The sequence below is a fragment of the Quercus robur genome, chromosome 1 (genome assembly GCF_932294415.1).
Source record: "Quercus robur chromosome 1, dhQueRobu3.1, whole genome shotgun sequence".
Taxonomy (NCBI): Eukaryota; Viridiplantae; Streptophyta; class Magnoliopsida; order Fagales; family Fagaceae; genus Quercus; species Quercus robur.
Window position 1 is genome coordinate 22,331,424 of NC_065534.1, and position 17,389 is coordinate 22,348,812.

At 31.6% G+C, this 17,389-nt stretch overlaps 2 protein-coding genes and 1 long non-coding RNA gene across 4 annotated transcripts in view; 1 reads left to right on the forward strand and 2 right to left on the reverse strand.

Moving 5' to 3' along the window:
- Window positions 1-1,594: 1,594 nt before the first annotated feature.
- Window positions 1,595-2,206, reverse strand: LOC126713811 (uncharacterized). Its single transcript, XR_007651440.1, has 3 exons — window positions 2,156-2,206; window positions 1,988-2,026; window positions 1,595-1,894 (listed from the first exon to the last, which is right to left on the reverse strand). It is a non-coding gene; the product is annotated as an uncharacterized LOC126713811 (long non-coding RNA).
- A 3,823-nt stretch (window positions 2,207-6,029) lies between these two features.
- Window positions 6,030-17,389, forward strand: part of LOC126725675 (alpha carbonic anhydrase 7-like) — a 34,718-nt gene continuing 23,358 nt past the window's right edge. The window contains exons 1-6 of one of the 2 annotated variants that reach the window (XM_050430502.1): window positions 6,030-6,175; window positions 6,543-6,760; window positions 7,117-7,326; window positions 7,778-7,945; window positions 8,026-8,079; window positions 9,007-9,346. In XM_050430502.1, coding sequence (XP_050286459.1) covers window positions 6,091-6,175; window positions 6,543-6,760; window positions 7,117-7,326; window positions 7,778-7,945; window positions 8,026-8,079; window positions 9,007-9,093 — 822 coding nt within the window. In that variant the 5' untranslated portion in view covers window positions 6,030-6,090 and the 3' untranslated portion in view covers window positions 9,094-9,346. Of the gene's footprint in view, window positions 6,176-6,542; window positions 6,761-7,116; window positions 7,327-7,777; window positions 7,946-8,025; window positions 8,080-9,006; window positions 9,347-17,389 lie in introns of those variants that run through there. The other variant, XM_050430511.1, reaches the window with a different exon arrangement.
- On the reverse strand, window positions 11,812-13,713 carry LOC126725668 (protein LYK5-like). Its single transcript, XM_050430489.1, has one exon. It carries the CDS (start codon window positions 13,699-13,701, stop codon window positions 11,944-11,946), a length of 1,758 nt encoding a protein of 585 aa, XP_050286446.1. The 5' UTR covers window positions 13,702-13,713; the 3' UTR covers window positions 11,812-11,943.

Here is a 17,389-nt window from a genome sequence, read left to right on the forward strand (position 1 = left end):
ACAAATATATAAATAAAGACCATGACTTGAGAAGGACACATTAAACTTCAAATTAGAGTAGTAATGTTACTTTCTCAATCTTTGCTCAGTTGTAATAATAATATAGAGGAAATTCAAAACATGGAAAGAAAATAAAAATTACAACAATTAATTCCATTATCTTTCATGCTATACTTTGTAATTGTGCGGAATGAAGTCAACTCAATTTAAGTAGTTGTAATAAAATTGGCTTCTATTATTCTCTATTCTATGGAGATATGAACATATTGGATTTCTCAAACAATTACTGGTATTGCAATAAAATGATTTATTATTGAAAATAAGAAACAAAGAAAATCTCTCTATAGCTTAAGAAACACAATATACTAAAATTAAAGAGAGAAAATTTTCGGAGGACAAAATATTATAGATAATTTAAAAGAATTTTGGTTTAATTCCTGAACACTGTAACTCCATAAAATTCATACTAATAATAATATTTTATGATAGCGCAGTTAGAATTTTGGTTTAATTCTTGAACACTGAATTGGAAATTGATTATATGAGTATTCAATAGTGAACAAAAATGAAGTTAAAATTTGAGCATTGTAACAACTTCTTCACACAATACTCCACGGGTAGCAACAAATTTAATTTGATTGTGTTACTATATAATCCAAACTTATTAATATATCAGGACTTTGAATTAACTCAATAAAACTATCAAAGCCTTTCCACTACAAGAACATGTGAAGATTCTGTTAATTTGAGCAAACTTAAACCCCTCCATCCACTTAAATTTTAGAAACAGATTATACACTTAAAAGGGTTAGTAATTTATAGCACTTACCCCCCACTATTAGTATATAGACACCAAGTGCGGTCGTCGTAACCCTTTGAAAGAACCTTCCCCAATTGGACCCTATCAAAAAAAAAAAAAAAACACCCAATTAACAAAATTGATCCCAAAGGGTCTAAAAAGCACACAAAATCAATTCAAAAAATAAAAATATGAGACAAAGTAATTACTTTCCGCTTCCAATGAAATCGTCTTTTGTATTGCTATTCCAAACTGCAACACTTATCTCTCTAAGGCCTTCAATTAACGAAAATACAAATTTCTCTTGGAATACCGGAGTATAGTGACCATCTATACACACACACACAAAAAACAAAATCAACATAACTCACTATAACTCTATAGAAGCCTAAAAAATATAAAGAGAAATTAAAGGGGTTGAATTTGATATTTACGTTTGGAGAGAGAGAGTTTGCAGAAACCGTGGCTTTATATTTCTTAACTTGAGAGAGGGGTAAGGTTGCTAGGGTTTTGAGGAGTTATAATGTTTTTATTTTTATTTTTTATTTTTTAAATATTGTGTTGACGTGGAAAATTGTGGTGGTAGCAGAGGCTTCGGTTTTATATATATATATATATATATATATATAGATAATAATCATATATGTATATATATATATTTAATTTGCTTGAAGGTACATTAATAATCAGTTTGCAAAAAAAGAAAAAAATGTACAATGAAACCCCTAATACAGCACACCCTAACATCAAAGAGTATTGGTTTAAATTTTCTAATGATCTTTATTTCATCACTTTTCTGTATAAAATAGCCGAAACAATTGGCTAATGATATAATAACATCCTAATGAGTAATGACAACTAACGTAATCACCTTATCTACTCTACAAAATAGAATGAGTTTATTTCAAATCCAACTACTGCTACTTGACCCTATCAACAAAAAACGCAAAAAACTACTGCTACTTTTTTGTTTTTTATGATAGAGAAAACTACTGTCACTTGATAGGGATAAACCGCTACAATTATTCTAATAACTTGACTGCTGTATCCTTATCTGCTATGTGGCTTCGGGGCCCATATATATCATTGAAAAATCTAAAATAACAATGTAAATCAGACTGATCAAATTCAATTAAAAAAGAAGAAGAAGAAATTAGAGAGAAAGACAAATAGAGGAGAGACTCTTACAGGAGTGGCAGTCTTTGATATTTTGAGGAGACAATGATCCTATAAGTGAAGTTATGTGAATCAATTAGGACTCAAATTTAAGAAATTAAAGAACAGAATTCCAAATTAACAAAAAAAAAAAAAAAAAAAACCAGCGGTTAGAAAAAATTCAGATCTTGATAAACTTACTTGATATGGCCACAACCGTGCTTGTTATGTCCACCATTCCTGCACTTGGTTCTACAAATGAATCAAAAAAATTAGGACAGAAACAAAACAAAAACAAAAAAAAACCTTTATTTAATATTTTTTTTCTTGTTTTTCACCAAAAAGAAAAGTGAAACATGCAACTTACAGTGTTCCAATTCTGTACCTTGAAGAGACAGTCGTAGACCCCATTGGAGAGTGTTATGATATATTTGGCAAATAGAGGAAAACTTGTATAGAGCAATGTATCAAAGTTGTGCAGAAAATAAATTATCAGAGAGAGGGGGAGAGAGAGAGAGAGAAGCGTATAGGGAAGAAAAAAGGATAAGAAAGAAGTGTACTCAATTTTTTTTTTTTTTTTGTGGGAACGAATGTGAAAGGTGCATAATTTGTAACTACCCAGGAGCCAAAAAGAAGCGTTTGTTTGAAACAGAACATTGTGTGATTGTGTATTAATTCACTAAAATATTTCTCTTATTCTATCAAACGAAAAGACACAATGTTTCTGTGTTTTTAAATGTAAACGTGGCAATAATTTGTGTAGCCATGTGGCATAATAAAACGCAGCCAATAAAATGTTTCTCTTATTTTACCAAACAAAAAGACACAATGTTTCGGTGTTTTTAAATGTAAACATGGCAATAATTTGTGTAGCCACGTGGCGCAATAAAACACGGTCAACAAAAAGTCAAACGTTTCGGCTATTATTTATTATATAGATTTGAAAACTTCTGTATGTAATTTTAATCATAAGCCAGGCAAGTGATCAACATAAGACAAATCTAATACATTACCTGAAAGGATTAATCATTATTTTTTGTAAAAATAAAAGTTTAATTGCCCTCATATGTAGAAATGTACATGGTTTTATTTTTTAATAAATAAAAGAAATGTACATGCTTTGATATGTGGTTGATACTTGGTGGCCGGTGACTGCACAGGTGCAGATATATAATTTCAACCCACAATTTTCTTTTAAAAAAAGTAAAAAAAAAAGTAAATAGCATGCCTTTTTTTACTATTGTAGCAAGAAAATAATAAATATCTAAACTCATCATTAATATTACTTTTTCATTTATCAATAATTATTCATCATACTAACAATTTGTAAAAAAATTTGTAAAATAGTTTATATCTCAATCATTATATAATAATTAATTTTCCTATAATGGCAGCGCGTATTAACCTTTCCCTACCATGAATGGTTTTCACATTCGCAAAGCAAATAAAACCATACTTCTAGTTTTTAATTGGAAGTATAGAAAAGCGGGTAATAAAAGGTTCTGTTTTTTTTTTTTAAGGGGGGTAATAAAAGGTTCTTGATTCTCTTTAAAAAGAAAAAAAAAAAGTAATAAAAGGATCTATTCTAATTATATATTAATAAAACAGATAATGTTATTAATAATGGCATCTTAGAATTCATTTTCTATGGAAAAATTTTGTATGGCTTCTAATTCTTCCACAAAAAGTTTCCAAAACAATGAATTGTTCAAGGACTTTTAATTGGTGGGCTCATCATTATTCTAATTAAAATGAGATTTGCACTCCACCATTGTGAAACAATAATAAATAACTCTAATGAAACAAATACCATATTATTGACTAATTTGGTAAAGTATTACATTATCGTGATTATAAAATTTGTATTAAGATTTTGGTGCATTTAAAAAGGCCATACTCTAGTCTAAAGTCTAAACATCACCATTTACGTCGGTCCAACCACTACATGTTTAAAAACATTGATATATGTAAAACTTTTTTTCTGATCTCATCATCTCCTTAAGGAAGAATAAGATCACATAAACTAATTCATTGACAACATTACACATTTGCATTATGTTTGCATTTCAACCATGTACCACGGATTATTGACCTAGAAGCCAAATTCTTGACTATGTGTTTTTCTGCAGCTTGGAAACTTGCATATTGAATTTGAATTAATGGTTCGTGAACTTATGAACTTTAGAAAACTATACGTATCTTCTTACGTTTGAAAAATGGCCGATTGTGTAGAATAGGCTTAATAGTTCCCTTCCACAAGGCCATAAATGCTTATTCGGTCTAACTTGAATTTTTTGAATTTGTGATGTTATATGTATGACTTTGAATTAATATAAAGTTTACCATTTTTTTTAACATGTTATACATAAGTACCGTAAAATGTTTGTCTTTCTTTTTAATCAGAAAATATTTTTGTTTCTTATGGCATCTAAAATTATTTAATCAATGAATAAACTTTAATATTGCACAGAATCCAAAGAAATTAGCTAGGAGGGAGCTTCCATTAGTGATACAGAAGGGGTTTCAAAGAAAAACCCTATTCAATTTTGTCCCAAACACGAAATTCTTCTAGAAATGGCTTGGATAATTCTCGGACTTCCTAAAGTAGTAATTTTCAACATTCAACAACCGTAAAGTTCACACTACAGTAACCAGATATGAGTTTGAAATTCACTTTGACCTTTGGTGGCTGGATGATTTTTGGACTCTACATTCAACCACTAAATTGAAATTTCTTGGCCATACAAAGAGTTGATAGCTAAAATTCAATGTTACTCCTATTCTTTTCTTTTTCTTTTGGAATATAAAGTTTCTCCTCCTATATTATTTGAAGGAACAATCACATGTACAATATTATTGTCTTGCCACGTTGTTAATTTCCAACTCCCATGCTTTGACTCTTACAATTATTTTTAGTTTTTCAGAGAAGTTCACATCAAAGGCCAGTTCATTTCACTTGCATTTATTATTATTTTTACAATATGTATTGATGTCTCCCCCTCTGATGATTTGACTGTTTTGCTTAATGCAGATGTGAATGGGCTGTATTATTATTGGCGTGTTGCCATTATTTTGGCCTCTGTATGTAATTGTTGTTTTGTTGTATTTCTATAAATTCAACCGTTTAACCCAAAAAATATATATATATATATATACACACACCATACCCAACGGTCCCAACCTAACCTAATTCCCCTGAATAGAAAGTTGTGCAAATTAATCCGATAATAAAGAAAATTCAAACCTTCCATTGTAATTCAACTTAACATTCGTCACTATGGACGCTAATCAAAAAGACCCTTCCCCAGCACATTTGAAGATTAATTCAACAAAACCAACAACAAAAAGACACCTGGTCGTCTTCTAAATGCTACGTTTAAAGCATTGCAAAAAAGGACAAGGTTATTGACTCTTACAATTATTCTAGTTCTTCAGAAAAGTTCACATCGAAGGCCAGTTCATTTCACTTGCATTTATTATTATTTTTACAATATATATATTGATGTCTCCCCCTCTGATGATTTGACTGTTTTGCTTAATGCAGATGTGAATGGGCTGTATTATTATAGGCGTGTTGCCATTACTTTGGCCTCTGTGGCCAGTATGTAATTGTTGTTTTGCTGTGTTTTTATAAATTCAACCGTTTAACCCAAAATATATATATATATACACACCATACCCAACGGTCCCAACCTAACCTAAGTCCCCAGAATAGAAAATTGTGCAAATTAATCCGACAATAAGGAAAAATTCAAACCTTCCATTGTAATTCAACTTAACATTCGTCACTATGGACGCTAATCAAAAGGACCCTTCCCCAGCACATTTGAAGATTAATTCAACAAAACCAACAACAAAAAGACACCTGGTCGTCTTCTAAATGCTACGTTTAAAGCATTGCAAAAAAGGACAAGGTTAATTAGAGGAAACTTCACCTCGTGTTCCAATACGTGTTCAACTTTGCTAGCTGAAGTGGACACTACGTACATGAAGAAACTATCAAAGTCACTTAATGTCAAAACTTATTTCTCTGTGTTCATATTACAGAGTTGATGCCTATATAAGAAGCCAAGTGCTCTATCTTCTCTCCATCACACACATACTACAAAAAATAAAAAACTTGGAAGTCCAAAAAGATGAAGCTTGCAACCCAAATCTTCTTTTGTGGCTTCTTCATTGTTCTTGTTTTGCATACACACCCAGCAACATCTCAAGAAGTTGGTAAAACTGCCACACTTCACATGCATTGAATCCTTATTTTGTTTTCAATAAACGAAACATGCATGTATGTAAGCGACATAAATGGCATGGAGAATAAGTTAAACAGTGCATTAATTTTCTTTAACTTTCTTCAAAACCTTTCTGTACTCTATCTTGTTTTTGAGTACTCTTTCATTTTTAAATGTGTTTTAGAAATTTGAGTAAATTGTACTTTCTACGCTGAACTATAGGGTACTTTATTTTTGCTTTTTTTTTTTTTTTTTCCTAATTAAAGTTTTTGCCGTTAGACTCTGTCACTTATTTCGTAAAATTGTGCTGTTACGGTACTTATATATTGTCTCCTTCTTGTTATGCTTAATGGTTGCAGAGGATGAGGGAGAGTTTAACTATGATGATAAAAGTGAAAAGGGACCGTCTCGATGGGGAGAGATTCAACCTGAATGGAGCATGTGTGGACATGGAACAATGCAATCTCCAATTGATTTGTTGAATAAGAGGGTTGAAGTGGTGTCCCATTTGGGGAGACTTAAGAGGAGTTACAAGCCTGCTTATGCCACTCTTAAGAATAGAGGTCATGACATGATGGTAAGCAAAATGAGAATTCTCAATACAACTTTCAAGTTTCAACAACTAGCAAAAGCATATGAAAAATCAATGTGAATCCACCAACTAGAAGACAAATCAATAGCGCTATATGTTTTCCAACGTCAATGCATAATGATTTAATATCATCTCTAAGTCATCTTATTATCTTAACGACAATGACCCTACAGATTGTTAATTACACTGTTTTATTATAGAAAGTGTGGTGTAGTTGAAAGTTGGGTTTGGTGAGACTTTTTGGTTTCTGGTGAAGACATAAGGACTAAGTATGAAATCAGCAATTTTTTTTTTTTCCTCTCATTTTCTTTCAACTAACTTGTCTTTGTCTGTGAATGCAGCTGAAATGGGAAGGCGGTGCAGGATACATTCAAATAAATGAAACTCAATATGTACTCAATCAGTGCCACTGGCATTCACCTTCTGAACACACTATCAATGGCCGGAAGTTTGATCTTGAGGTGCATTTGGTTCACGAGAGCTCAAATGGAAAAGTTGCTGTGATTGGAATCATGTACAAGATCGGGCGTCCTGATTCCTTCTTATCATCAGTGAGTAAATGTTAAAATAATAGTTAAATAATTAAACTCATTCCTTCCTATTACTTAAAATTTTTGAGATAATTGTTAATTTATCATATATAAGGTCTATTTGGGATCCGTTTATTTTGTTGAAACTGAAAACATTTTGCTAAAAGTACTGTAAATAAAGGTAAATATTAGTTGAAATAGTACAGTGAAATCCATGAATAATACCAAAAAGTGCAGTGGGACCCATAAATAGTAGCAAAAATAAGCTGAATAGTAAAATATATTGACAAAAAATAAGCTAGCCAAACAAACACATAGTATCAAAATATGTGGTCTTCAATTCAAATCATGTCTCTACTTTATCTTGTATTTAAAAAATTGAAAATTGCACGTATTGAACCTCATATATTAAGATTAGTGTAGTTTTTCACACACATTCTCTCTCTCTCATGCGTATTGGGTTTGTTCATAGTTGACAGATCATTTAGAAGCCATTACCAACACCAATGAAGCAGAGAGCGTGGCGGGAATGATTGACCCAAGGAATATAAAGATAGGCAGTAGAAAGTATTACAGATATCAAGGCTCTCTTACAATTCCCCCTTGTACTCAAAATGTTTCATGGACCATCGTAGGAAAGGTTTGCTTCAAGAACTCATTCAACTAACATTATTTGTTCTAAGATGTAACTTTTGCCCTAATTCTCATCTAACTCATCAGGTGAGGACTGTTACACAAGAACAAGTGGAGTTGCTTCGCGTGGCCGTTCATGATGTGAGTAACTATTACTACTAAATATGAGACATTTTTCGGTAGTGTGTCTTAGATAGTTGGGTTTAAGTTATATTTAATGTAACATTTTTTCAATGTTAGATCTGTTTAATAACTTTATATTGGATATGTTTTTTTTAATAATTTCACTCTTGGATCACATTGTCTTCTTATATCATGTATGATTACAAAATATCAAGATATTCAAATATCAATAACTATCTCATGTATAAAATGTTAAAATTTATAGTTTATTTTTGTAACTATAAATTATATATAAAAAAGATATGTATTAAATAATCAATAATAATTATAATATCTAATGGGTATGAAATTTATGCTTAAGTAACATAGAAAACATGCCATCCGACTACAAAAATTTTAAAATAATAATCTAACAAAAAAGTTATTAATATCTAATGATGTAACATTAATTTAGAGTTAAATTTAATTATATTTAAAAATTTTCACATTTGAATTATATGTTTTCTTTATTTTTTACATGCACACCAAATTTTTTGTTAACCAAATCTTATTTATTATTGAATATATGAACTCATGTTTTGTGTTTAATTTTTAAATCACAGAAAACCTTAAAATTTAAATATCTTATACATGAGAATTATAAGATTGTTACTAATGAATTATTTTGATATTTTGTAAGAAATTTAGTTGTAAGAGAATATACAATCTAAGCATTTATTGAAAAAAATATCCAAAAAAAAAAAAAATAACAACGGATGTACTTTGACAAAAGTTATAAATGAGGTAGGGTTCTCACGTCCTCAAACTCAAACCCTCCATTTCTAATCAAAGTTTGATCAGTCCCAAATTTTTAATTCACAAAAGTACAACATATATATAGTATTCTTGTAGTTATGCTATTTGTTTGATATATATATATATATATATATTTTAATCTTTTTTCAGGCTTCAGATACTAATGCAAGACCACTGCAACCAATAAACAAGCGCATGGTGCATCTTTATAGACCAAGTGATCCCAAAGACGATTAAAATCTTCATCAACAGAGAGTTAGGCTGGAAATAATGGGCGAATTTTCTTCATCAACAGAGATTTTTTACATTTATTACCCACTACCTTGTAATTTTTTGTCACATTCTAGGGTTCCCAGCCCACTTATAGTTCAGAAGTAGGGATATGGTGATGGTTAAATATAGGAATTGGGTCTTGAAGCTTTGACGGGTACATATAGATTACCCTGTTTTGTATACCTAAATAAATGAATTAAATTTATAGATTTACATTCTTTGTTACTTAAAACAAATGCATGCAATAAAAACATGGGAAAGAAAGGTAGACTTAATAGCAAAAGGAGCTTGCTACCTACCCCTCACGGAATCATAGGCCTCACAAAATAAGCTATGGAAATTTTGCCTTCCAATCTTCCATGAACAAGGCAATATTGAGTTTTCAAATGCATTTAATTCCTCTCAGCCTTAATGGTGGAGTAACAAATGGTGAATATATAGAAGCTCTCTCAAAAAATGGGATGAGCCCAATATGGGAGAATAGTTGGAGCAAAGGTAACATAGCCCTCACCAAAAAAAGACTCGTTTCCATGAAGAACAGTTGAATGTAATCAACCATAACAGCAAGCCACACCAGAAATCATACGATGACATGTGTTAAAATTTAAAGGAAAAAAAATGAAATTGATGTAGAGAGTGTAGAGAAAGAAGTAGAAGAAGAATTATGTAATTTAGTTTGATGGTTAACCCTATGTGCATAGTAGAAAGTCTCAAAGGGTTACATTTTGCTATATTGAATTATTATTACAAAGAATCTAATATAGGATATATTATATATAGGAAGATATTAGGCTTTATTGGAAACCTTAAAACAACCGTAACGTATGGTATTACAAAACTAAAATAGTTCATGATATTCCACAAAATCATATTTGATCTATTTATTTATGAAATATCCTAATCTATTTTATCAATATATAGCACAATAAAAGTTAATTTGGCTTTGCTTCTATTCAACTTGAAAAGAATAACTATTTGAGGTTGTACAAAATGCACTGAAAATTTCACATGCACTCTCACAATTCACCTCACTTGAGCCCACTTCAAAGGTAGAGAGAGAGAGTGTATGAAAATTTATGTGCCTTCCAACTTTTCATTTTTTAAAAGATGAAGCAAAAGGGGAAGAGATTGTGTCCAAGCAAAAATGAATGGGATCCAACAAAAGCATTGGTAGACAGTACAACAAGAAGTCAGCAACGAAGACATGCATAGAGTCTGGTTATATATATGTCACATTCAATCAAAAATAAATAAATGGATTCAAACAAATCATATCCTCCATTAATATACTTCTCAAATCTTCCAAAGAAGTTTGGATCCTTCTCTCTGGGGACATTAGCAAAGAACATTTGGGTTTATTAAGTGATAATTATAATACAAATCCAATTTAGAAATTAGCAGGCTATTTTTATATGTCCGGTGCATCATGCATGCTCTTATATTTAGTCAAAGAATTCCAATCCTCAACAACCCCCCTAAACAATGAAACCTGCTTGATTTCAGTGAAATTATCTAACAACATGGTTCGTGAATTTGAAATTTTTGTTAGGAATATCTGTCAAATATAGAATTGGTTAATCCTTTGACAAAACGCACTTTACTTGTAATTGGGTAGATCTATGATGTGTTTAATACTTCAAAGAACGAGAGTTCAAGTCTAGAATTGAAGCCATGCAAATCTGTCCAAGAAACAAATGAAGAAGGGTTGTTCATTAAAGCTAGACAAATACTTGATAGATAGTTAGCAGGCTGATCGATAGATAGTATCTATCGAGGTTTAATGAATCTCGATAGCTGCTCGACAGATACTATCTATTGAGGTCTCAACAACTACTTGACAGATACTATCTATCGAGAATTATGAAATCAGAATTTCAGATCTGATTTTCGGCCCATGCTGACATGTATGTGTAGGGTTTCTTTTCTCACAACTCTAGACATATATAAGGCTTATTTTAAAAGTCATCACATATGAGGATACAAGGAGAACACATGCAAAAGGTGACAGAGTGCCTTATTCTCTCTAAAAAAAGCTACTGTGTCTTTGCACCTTAGGGTTTTGTAACCAAGTGCTTCTTGATCTTTATTATTGATGAAATGAAGAACTTTGCAACCAACATCTTCTTCAAGTCGGTAAGTTAGTCATGTACTGGGAGCTGTGCATTATTGGTTAGTCATGTATTGGGATCCGTGCAAAATGGTGGCATTCATATATTGAAGAGTTTAGAGGTTCAGAAGCGGAGGAAGCTTTCTACTGTAAGTTCACCTACGGGGATTGTAAAGTCTAGGGACAAAGATTTTGTACTAGATCTGAAACTTCTCTTTACTATAGTGGATTGCTTTTCAAGAAGGTTTCCCCCCAAGTTTTTTTACTATGAAATTAGTTTGTTTCATTGGTTTTCCTAGGTCATCATATCTTGTCTTATTTAATTTTTTGCTATGCATAATATTGATGTTTGTTTGTTTAACAAGGTTTATTCATAATAAATCTAATTAATAACTTGGGTTTAAAACTTGTTAATTCTATCAACCAGAGTCTAAATTTCCCAACACTTTTGGTTGCATATTAGAATGAATAAATAATCTGAGCGAGTTCCTAGATAATAGAGATAAATTTTACAAATTAAGAAGACGCAGAGGAATTTTAACTTCCAAATATTACAATTTACAAACTTAAGGTCCTGTAATGCTAAGTATGAAGCCGGCCTTATATATATCCATAATATTACAGTGCATAAATTTAATAACTAAAGAATGTTTTACTAGACCTGGTAATAAATAAAATCTGGTTCTTAATGATCTAGTAATTGAAAGTCATACCATTCTGGCAAGGACTTTCATGATATCATCCATAGTTGGCCTATGCAGAGGGTCATCTTCCAAACAAGCCTTGGCTAAAACAGCTAAACATAAAGCCTCTGCAAGAGGATTATCATCCTTCAAAGATGGATCCATGAAACTCCTCAATTGTTCAAAACAACCACCTTCACTAGCTCCTCCCAAGAATGTGATGGATCCCTTGAATGATTTTCCATCAAGGTCCTCCCATGCCGAGATTAGCTCAAGCAAAATAACTCCATAGGCAAAAATGTCTACCTTTTCAGAAGTTGAGCCATGATGAAGGTACTCTGGTGCAACCCATCCTCTGACACTATCTTTACTATCCATTTCTTTCACAGGCCCAACAGCAGCACTGGTTCCAATATTTGCTAGTTTTGCTCTCCAATTTGTAGTCACAAAAATATTTGTACTACTCAGGCTCAAGTGTGCAAGGGGGAGAAAAGTGCAATAATGTAGATAGTGCAGCCCCGTTGCAATATCAAAAGCAATTTGTGTCCGCCTGTGCCACTGGAGAGGATTAGACAAGCAGTGCCTCAAGCAGCCATTGCTAGGGAACTCAAACACAAGATAAGAACAGGAAAAGTCAACTTCCCCATAACAAACACCATGTAAATTCACAATATTGATGTGATTAATTTTTGAGTGTAAATCAATAGCCTGCCAGGTTTTTTCAAACCTTGTCGGTTGGATCATCACTTCAACATTATTGATCAACCCCTTATAGACCTCGCCGCCAATCTTGTTTTCTTCGCTGAAATCTCTAGTTGCTTTCTTGAGGTCCTCTATGCTGTACATGAACAATGAGTATTTTATTTCAACAAGAATATCCGGAGATAAACATGAATTTGCAGACCTTGGGGAGCTTCTAGCTCGCGAACAAGAGATTAGAGAGCTTCTAGACATGAACTTCTCGCCCTTCAATTTCTTTAATGCCATTATACCACATGCAACCAAAGCTACAAGTACCAGAATCGCACCAGCAATAGATATCGCCATATACAAATTCCTTGATTTTGTGCTCTTTGGTTTTTTTCTATTGGAAATTGTGGGAAGAAAAGCAGGAGTTGGAGGTGGAGGATCTGGGACACTGAAATCCACTACTGGAACTTTTGTCAATGGTATCAAAACCGTTGTGTTTGGAAAGACAGTTGGCTTAATACTCAATGTACCTATTTCATCTCCTTCTATAAAAGGGTACGTCACAAGGTAAATCACTCTTTTACTTGGAGTGAAATTATCAGGACAAGCACATCTCAAAGGCACTTGAAGTTCAGAACCAAACTCGGGCTCCTTTCCTTGTGATGGGTTTGCCCCACTAAGGATAGGCGAGTTTAGTAACCCTTCTAAAACTCCACAAGCAATCTCAGAAAATGTTAAGTTGCTCAGGACTTTGTAGCTGACATTTGCCTGAAAAAAACGGTCTGAGCAAAAACAGTTAGTTGGAACAAGAACTTCTCTACCTGGTTTAAGTATCTCATCAGAAGATGTAACACTGTTCTGTTGAAGCACCTCGGTGGAGTTCAAGATGAACAAGTCTGAGATGCTTGAAATAGTCTGAAAATGTCTGTTAGCTCTGTAGACTAGGAATGTGGTGCATGAATTCTGGAAGGAATATTGGCATTCGTATCTTGAACCATTGCGCGGTTCTGAAGAACAATCTGATGGGTCATAATACTGTTGAGCGAAGCAAGAGTTTATGCAAATCCAGATGACAAAGCAGAGATAAATCATTGTTTTCTGAGATCAAATATGACACATTCTAATTGGCGATTTAAGAAAATAAAGAAGTCTGGACTAAGTTTTGAAATATGAACTAGTAGTATGTATCAGGTGGTCGATGACTTGATGCTAGAGATATCTTTGGCAGGACCAATATGACAGTTGTTGTCAGCGATAATTTGCCAAATTCTGTTTGGAAGCTGGCAATGATTGGCCGGTGACATTGGAGATGGTCTGCTTTATTTATTAATCATAGATACGCCTGTTCTAAAAGGTCAAAAGTATAATTAAAAAAATGTATTTGAAGCCATCAAATGCCGGCCATTAGAAATTAGAACATTGTACATAAGTAAGCTTTTTTAGTACTTCCTGCTTGTCTTTTTGCTACAAACAGCCTCCCTAGTCCCCACAATATTACAATGACACCAAATTTTCTCCCGACAAATTGACTAAACCAAATTTTAATATCAATTTCATGAAATCTGGAAAAAAAAAATAAATATATATACATATATAATAGCAATCTATGGTGTTAGCTCCGCGTTAATTGCTCTCTATCATCAGGCCAAGACACTAATTTGGTTTTTGAAGTAAGTGGGACTCAAACCCAGTGGCGACTTTAGAAATTTTTTCCAAGATGGTCATGAAGAAACTTAAATTAAAAAATAAAAAATAAAAAAACCCAAATACATGAAGTCTTACAATTTTCTTCTACGAATTTTTTTTTTTTTTTAATTTTGAAATTGTTGCATGACAATCTTGTTATCAATGCTGCAAGCTACATCTTTTTTCAAAATTTTAGTTAAATAAAATTTTTCTTGGATTCTTCTTTTTGTTTGTAAGGGCTCAATATATTGTTAAGATGAACAAAGTTTAAGGACAAAATTTGACTACAAACTTAGTTGTAGCTTAAAACTATAACTTTCACTAAACAAATTAACATGACTACATATTTTGAAAATCTAATCATTGAATTGTATGTTCTTTATGTTCTTAATATGCATGTCAAATTTCATGTCAGTCAAATGTTATTTACTATTTGATCCATAAACTTATTTTTTGCGTATAATTTTTTAGACTACAAAAACTTGAAATCTAAACATTTGATTGATGACATAAGCTATTGATCTTTGATCTTTAATCTTCTTGAAGTTTTGCAAGTATGGAGGATATAAGAAAAATAATGTAATCTAATTGTGGATTTGTCAAAATTCGTATCCATTAAAAAAAATATCGAGTGGAGTTGTAACTGTAGTCTACTACCAAGTTAATTTGTTACTAAACTTTGTCCAAAGTTTAATTATATTGTGCTTAAAAAAATTTAGGGTGGTCACAAATTTTTTTAAGGGTAAAAAAATCATAAAATTTTTAAATTTTATATATAATAATGATTTTTTTTTCCAGGTCAGGGTGGTCCTGTGACCACCCTAGCATTAACGTGGAGTTGCCAGTACTCGAACTGCAAATCTCTTATTTAATTATAAGAAACTTTACCAATTCAATTGACTAAAACCTACATTCTAAACATCAATCAGCAATTTAATTTTCAAGGACATTTTCAAAATTAAAATTGTATTTACTCCATGAGAATTAGCTTGCAACCATATACCAATAGAAAGCTCTTTATCTCTAATTTCCTATACATCAAATGGCTTGCAATTTTGAGCTTTCTAAAGGGAGCTATGGTCATTTTACTACATAGTATATGGGCCAACAGCATCCTGCAAATAGCAATTTTTGAATTTTCTTATTTCAAATAATGCTTATTTAGGTCTTTTTAATATCCTTTCCTTTTAGATTCCAATAAATCCTGTTGATAGATCTATCTAGCTGTGGTTTAAATATTCTATACAGTCTTTAAATTTTATTAAAACTAGTTGCTAACCCTTACAATGCATGGAAAAACTATTAAAAGTGAGATCTGGAAAATAATAATAATAATAATAATAATATTGGCAAAATTATGGCATTAGAATGTATTAAAATTCATTTAATATAAGTACCCTATAAATAAGCACTTAATTAACACTTTTTTTTAGTGACACAAGCCTTATAAAAAATCAAAACAAAGATTAGCAACTTAAGTAAACTCAATATAAGATCACAAAAAAATGTATATAATTTAAAACTAATGATGATGACAATTTTAAATGCTTGTGATATATTCAACACATTAGATACGTTGCTTGAGGGCTAAATGGAACATTAAATCAAACATGAAGAGCCAAAATAAAAATTTTGAAATGTCAAGCCTTAGAACGAAAAGAAAGCACCAAGGAGAAAGAGAGGCTATGGTTTCTCCTTTGTGTGTGGTTGGCTTTGAGGAAGACCAACTTTTTTTCTAACCACCATTTTTTGCTTAGGCAAAGTGTACTTAAATAGATTCCTACAATAAACACTAGAGTTGGGATTTTTATACTGGTGGGCTCCCCACATGGGTGCCTATCAGGCCCAAGCACATGTCTTAATGCCTTTCCACTTATTATCCATGATGGCCATGTCATCCAAAACATATCTCTTTCATCTGCTATATTCACTTGTCCAACACATATAATGGAAGTAATCTATGCAACCGACAAGCTAAACCTCTATAGTAGAGACAATACAACCAAACTCTATCAAAATTGGGAAAGTGTAACCCCTAAGAGATAAAACAAATTAGGGGTGGCAATATTCAGCACAACTTGTGAACATGAAATGGTTTTTTTTTTGCAAGTTAGTGTCAAAAATGGGTTGACAAGCTTAATGAGATTAATAAATGGTTCAATAAAGAAGAAAATTGTTTGTTCCCATTATTATTTTTTTATTTTTTTACTTTTTATTTTGCAGGTTAGTATTTAGGGTAAATGGGTTAAAGTAAGAATTTTTTTGTCAGACACATAATGTTAGTATGATATTCCCACATCCATTTTTTTGCATCCACTTTCATATTTTAAATGTGGATTTTTTTTTTTTTAATTTTTAAAATATGAACATTTACACATTAGTTGTGGAATGTGGATATTTGTGTAAAATGGTAAATGTAATTAGTGTAAAATGATATTTTCCCTTGACATAGCCGTTTGGCCCTATGTTTAGGGTAGCTACAAATTATCTATTGGAATGTTTAAAAGGGTGAGAACCACGTCTCAAGAGGCGATAAATCATCAAATTGATAACCCAATTAAACAACAGTACTTGACACCCTAGATTGAGAATTTTACAAATGGAGTTGCAACATAATTTATTTGAAAGGAAATATTAGAAGAAAAAAAACTCTGAAAATACATATTTATTCAATTAAAACTTGAAATTATATTGCTATTCAAGAAAGAAACACGAACAAAAAAGTACATGGCTTTTCTAGTTACAATCTAAGAGAGAAATTACATCCGCGTGTTTTCCTAATTACAATCTAGAAATTAAATAGTGAATCAGGTATGGTAATGAAGTGCCTGTAATTTTTTTTATTTTTTATTTAGGAAAAGAATGGCTGTAATTAATTGTATTGCCTCGTACGTAGGTTGTAATGTCCAAGCAAAGTTAAAAACAAGTTTTAAAAAAAATATATATTTAAAGTAAAATTGTCCCTAAATTTTTTGGACAAGATAGCACTTATAACTCCAAAATCTTAGTACGTAATTCAACGAATGGATATAATTTAGTGTCTCCAACAAAAAATATTCAGAATATATTTAAATTCTTCATCTCATTATAACTA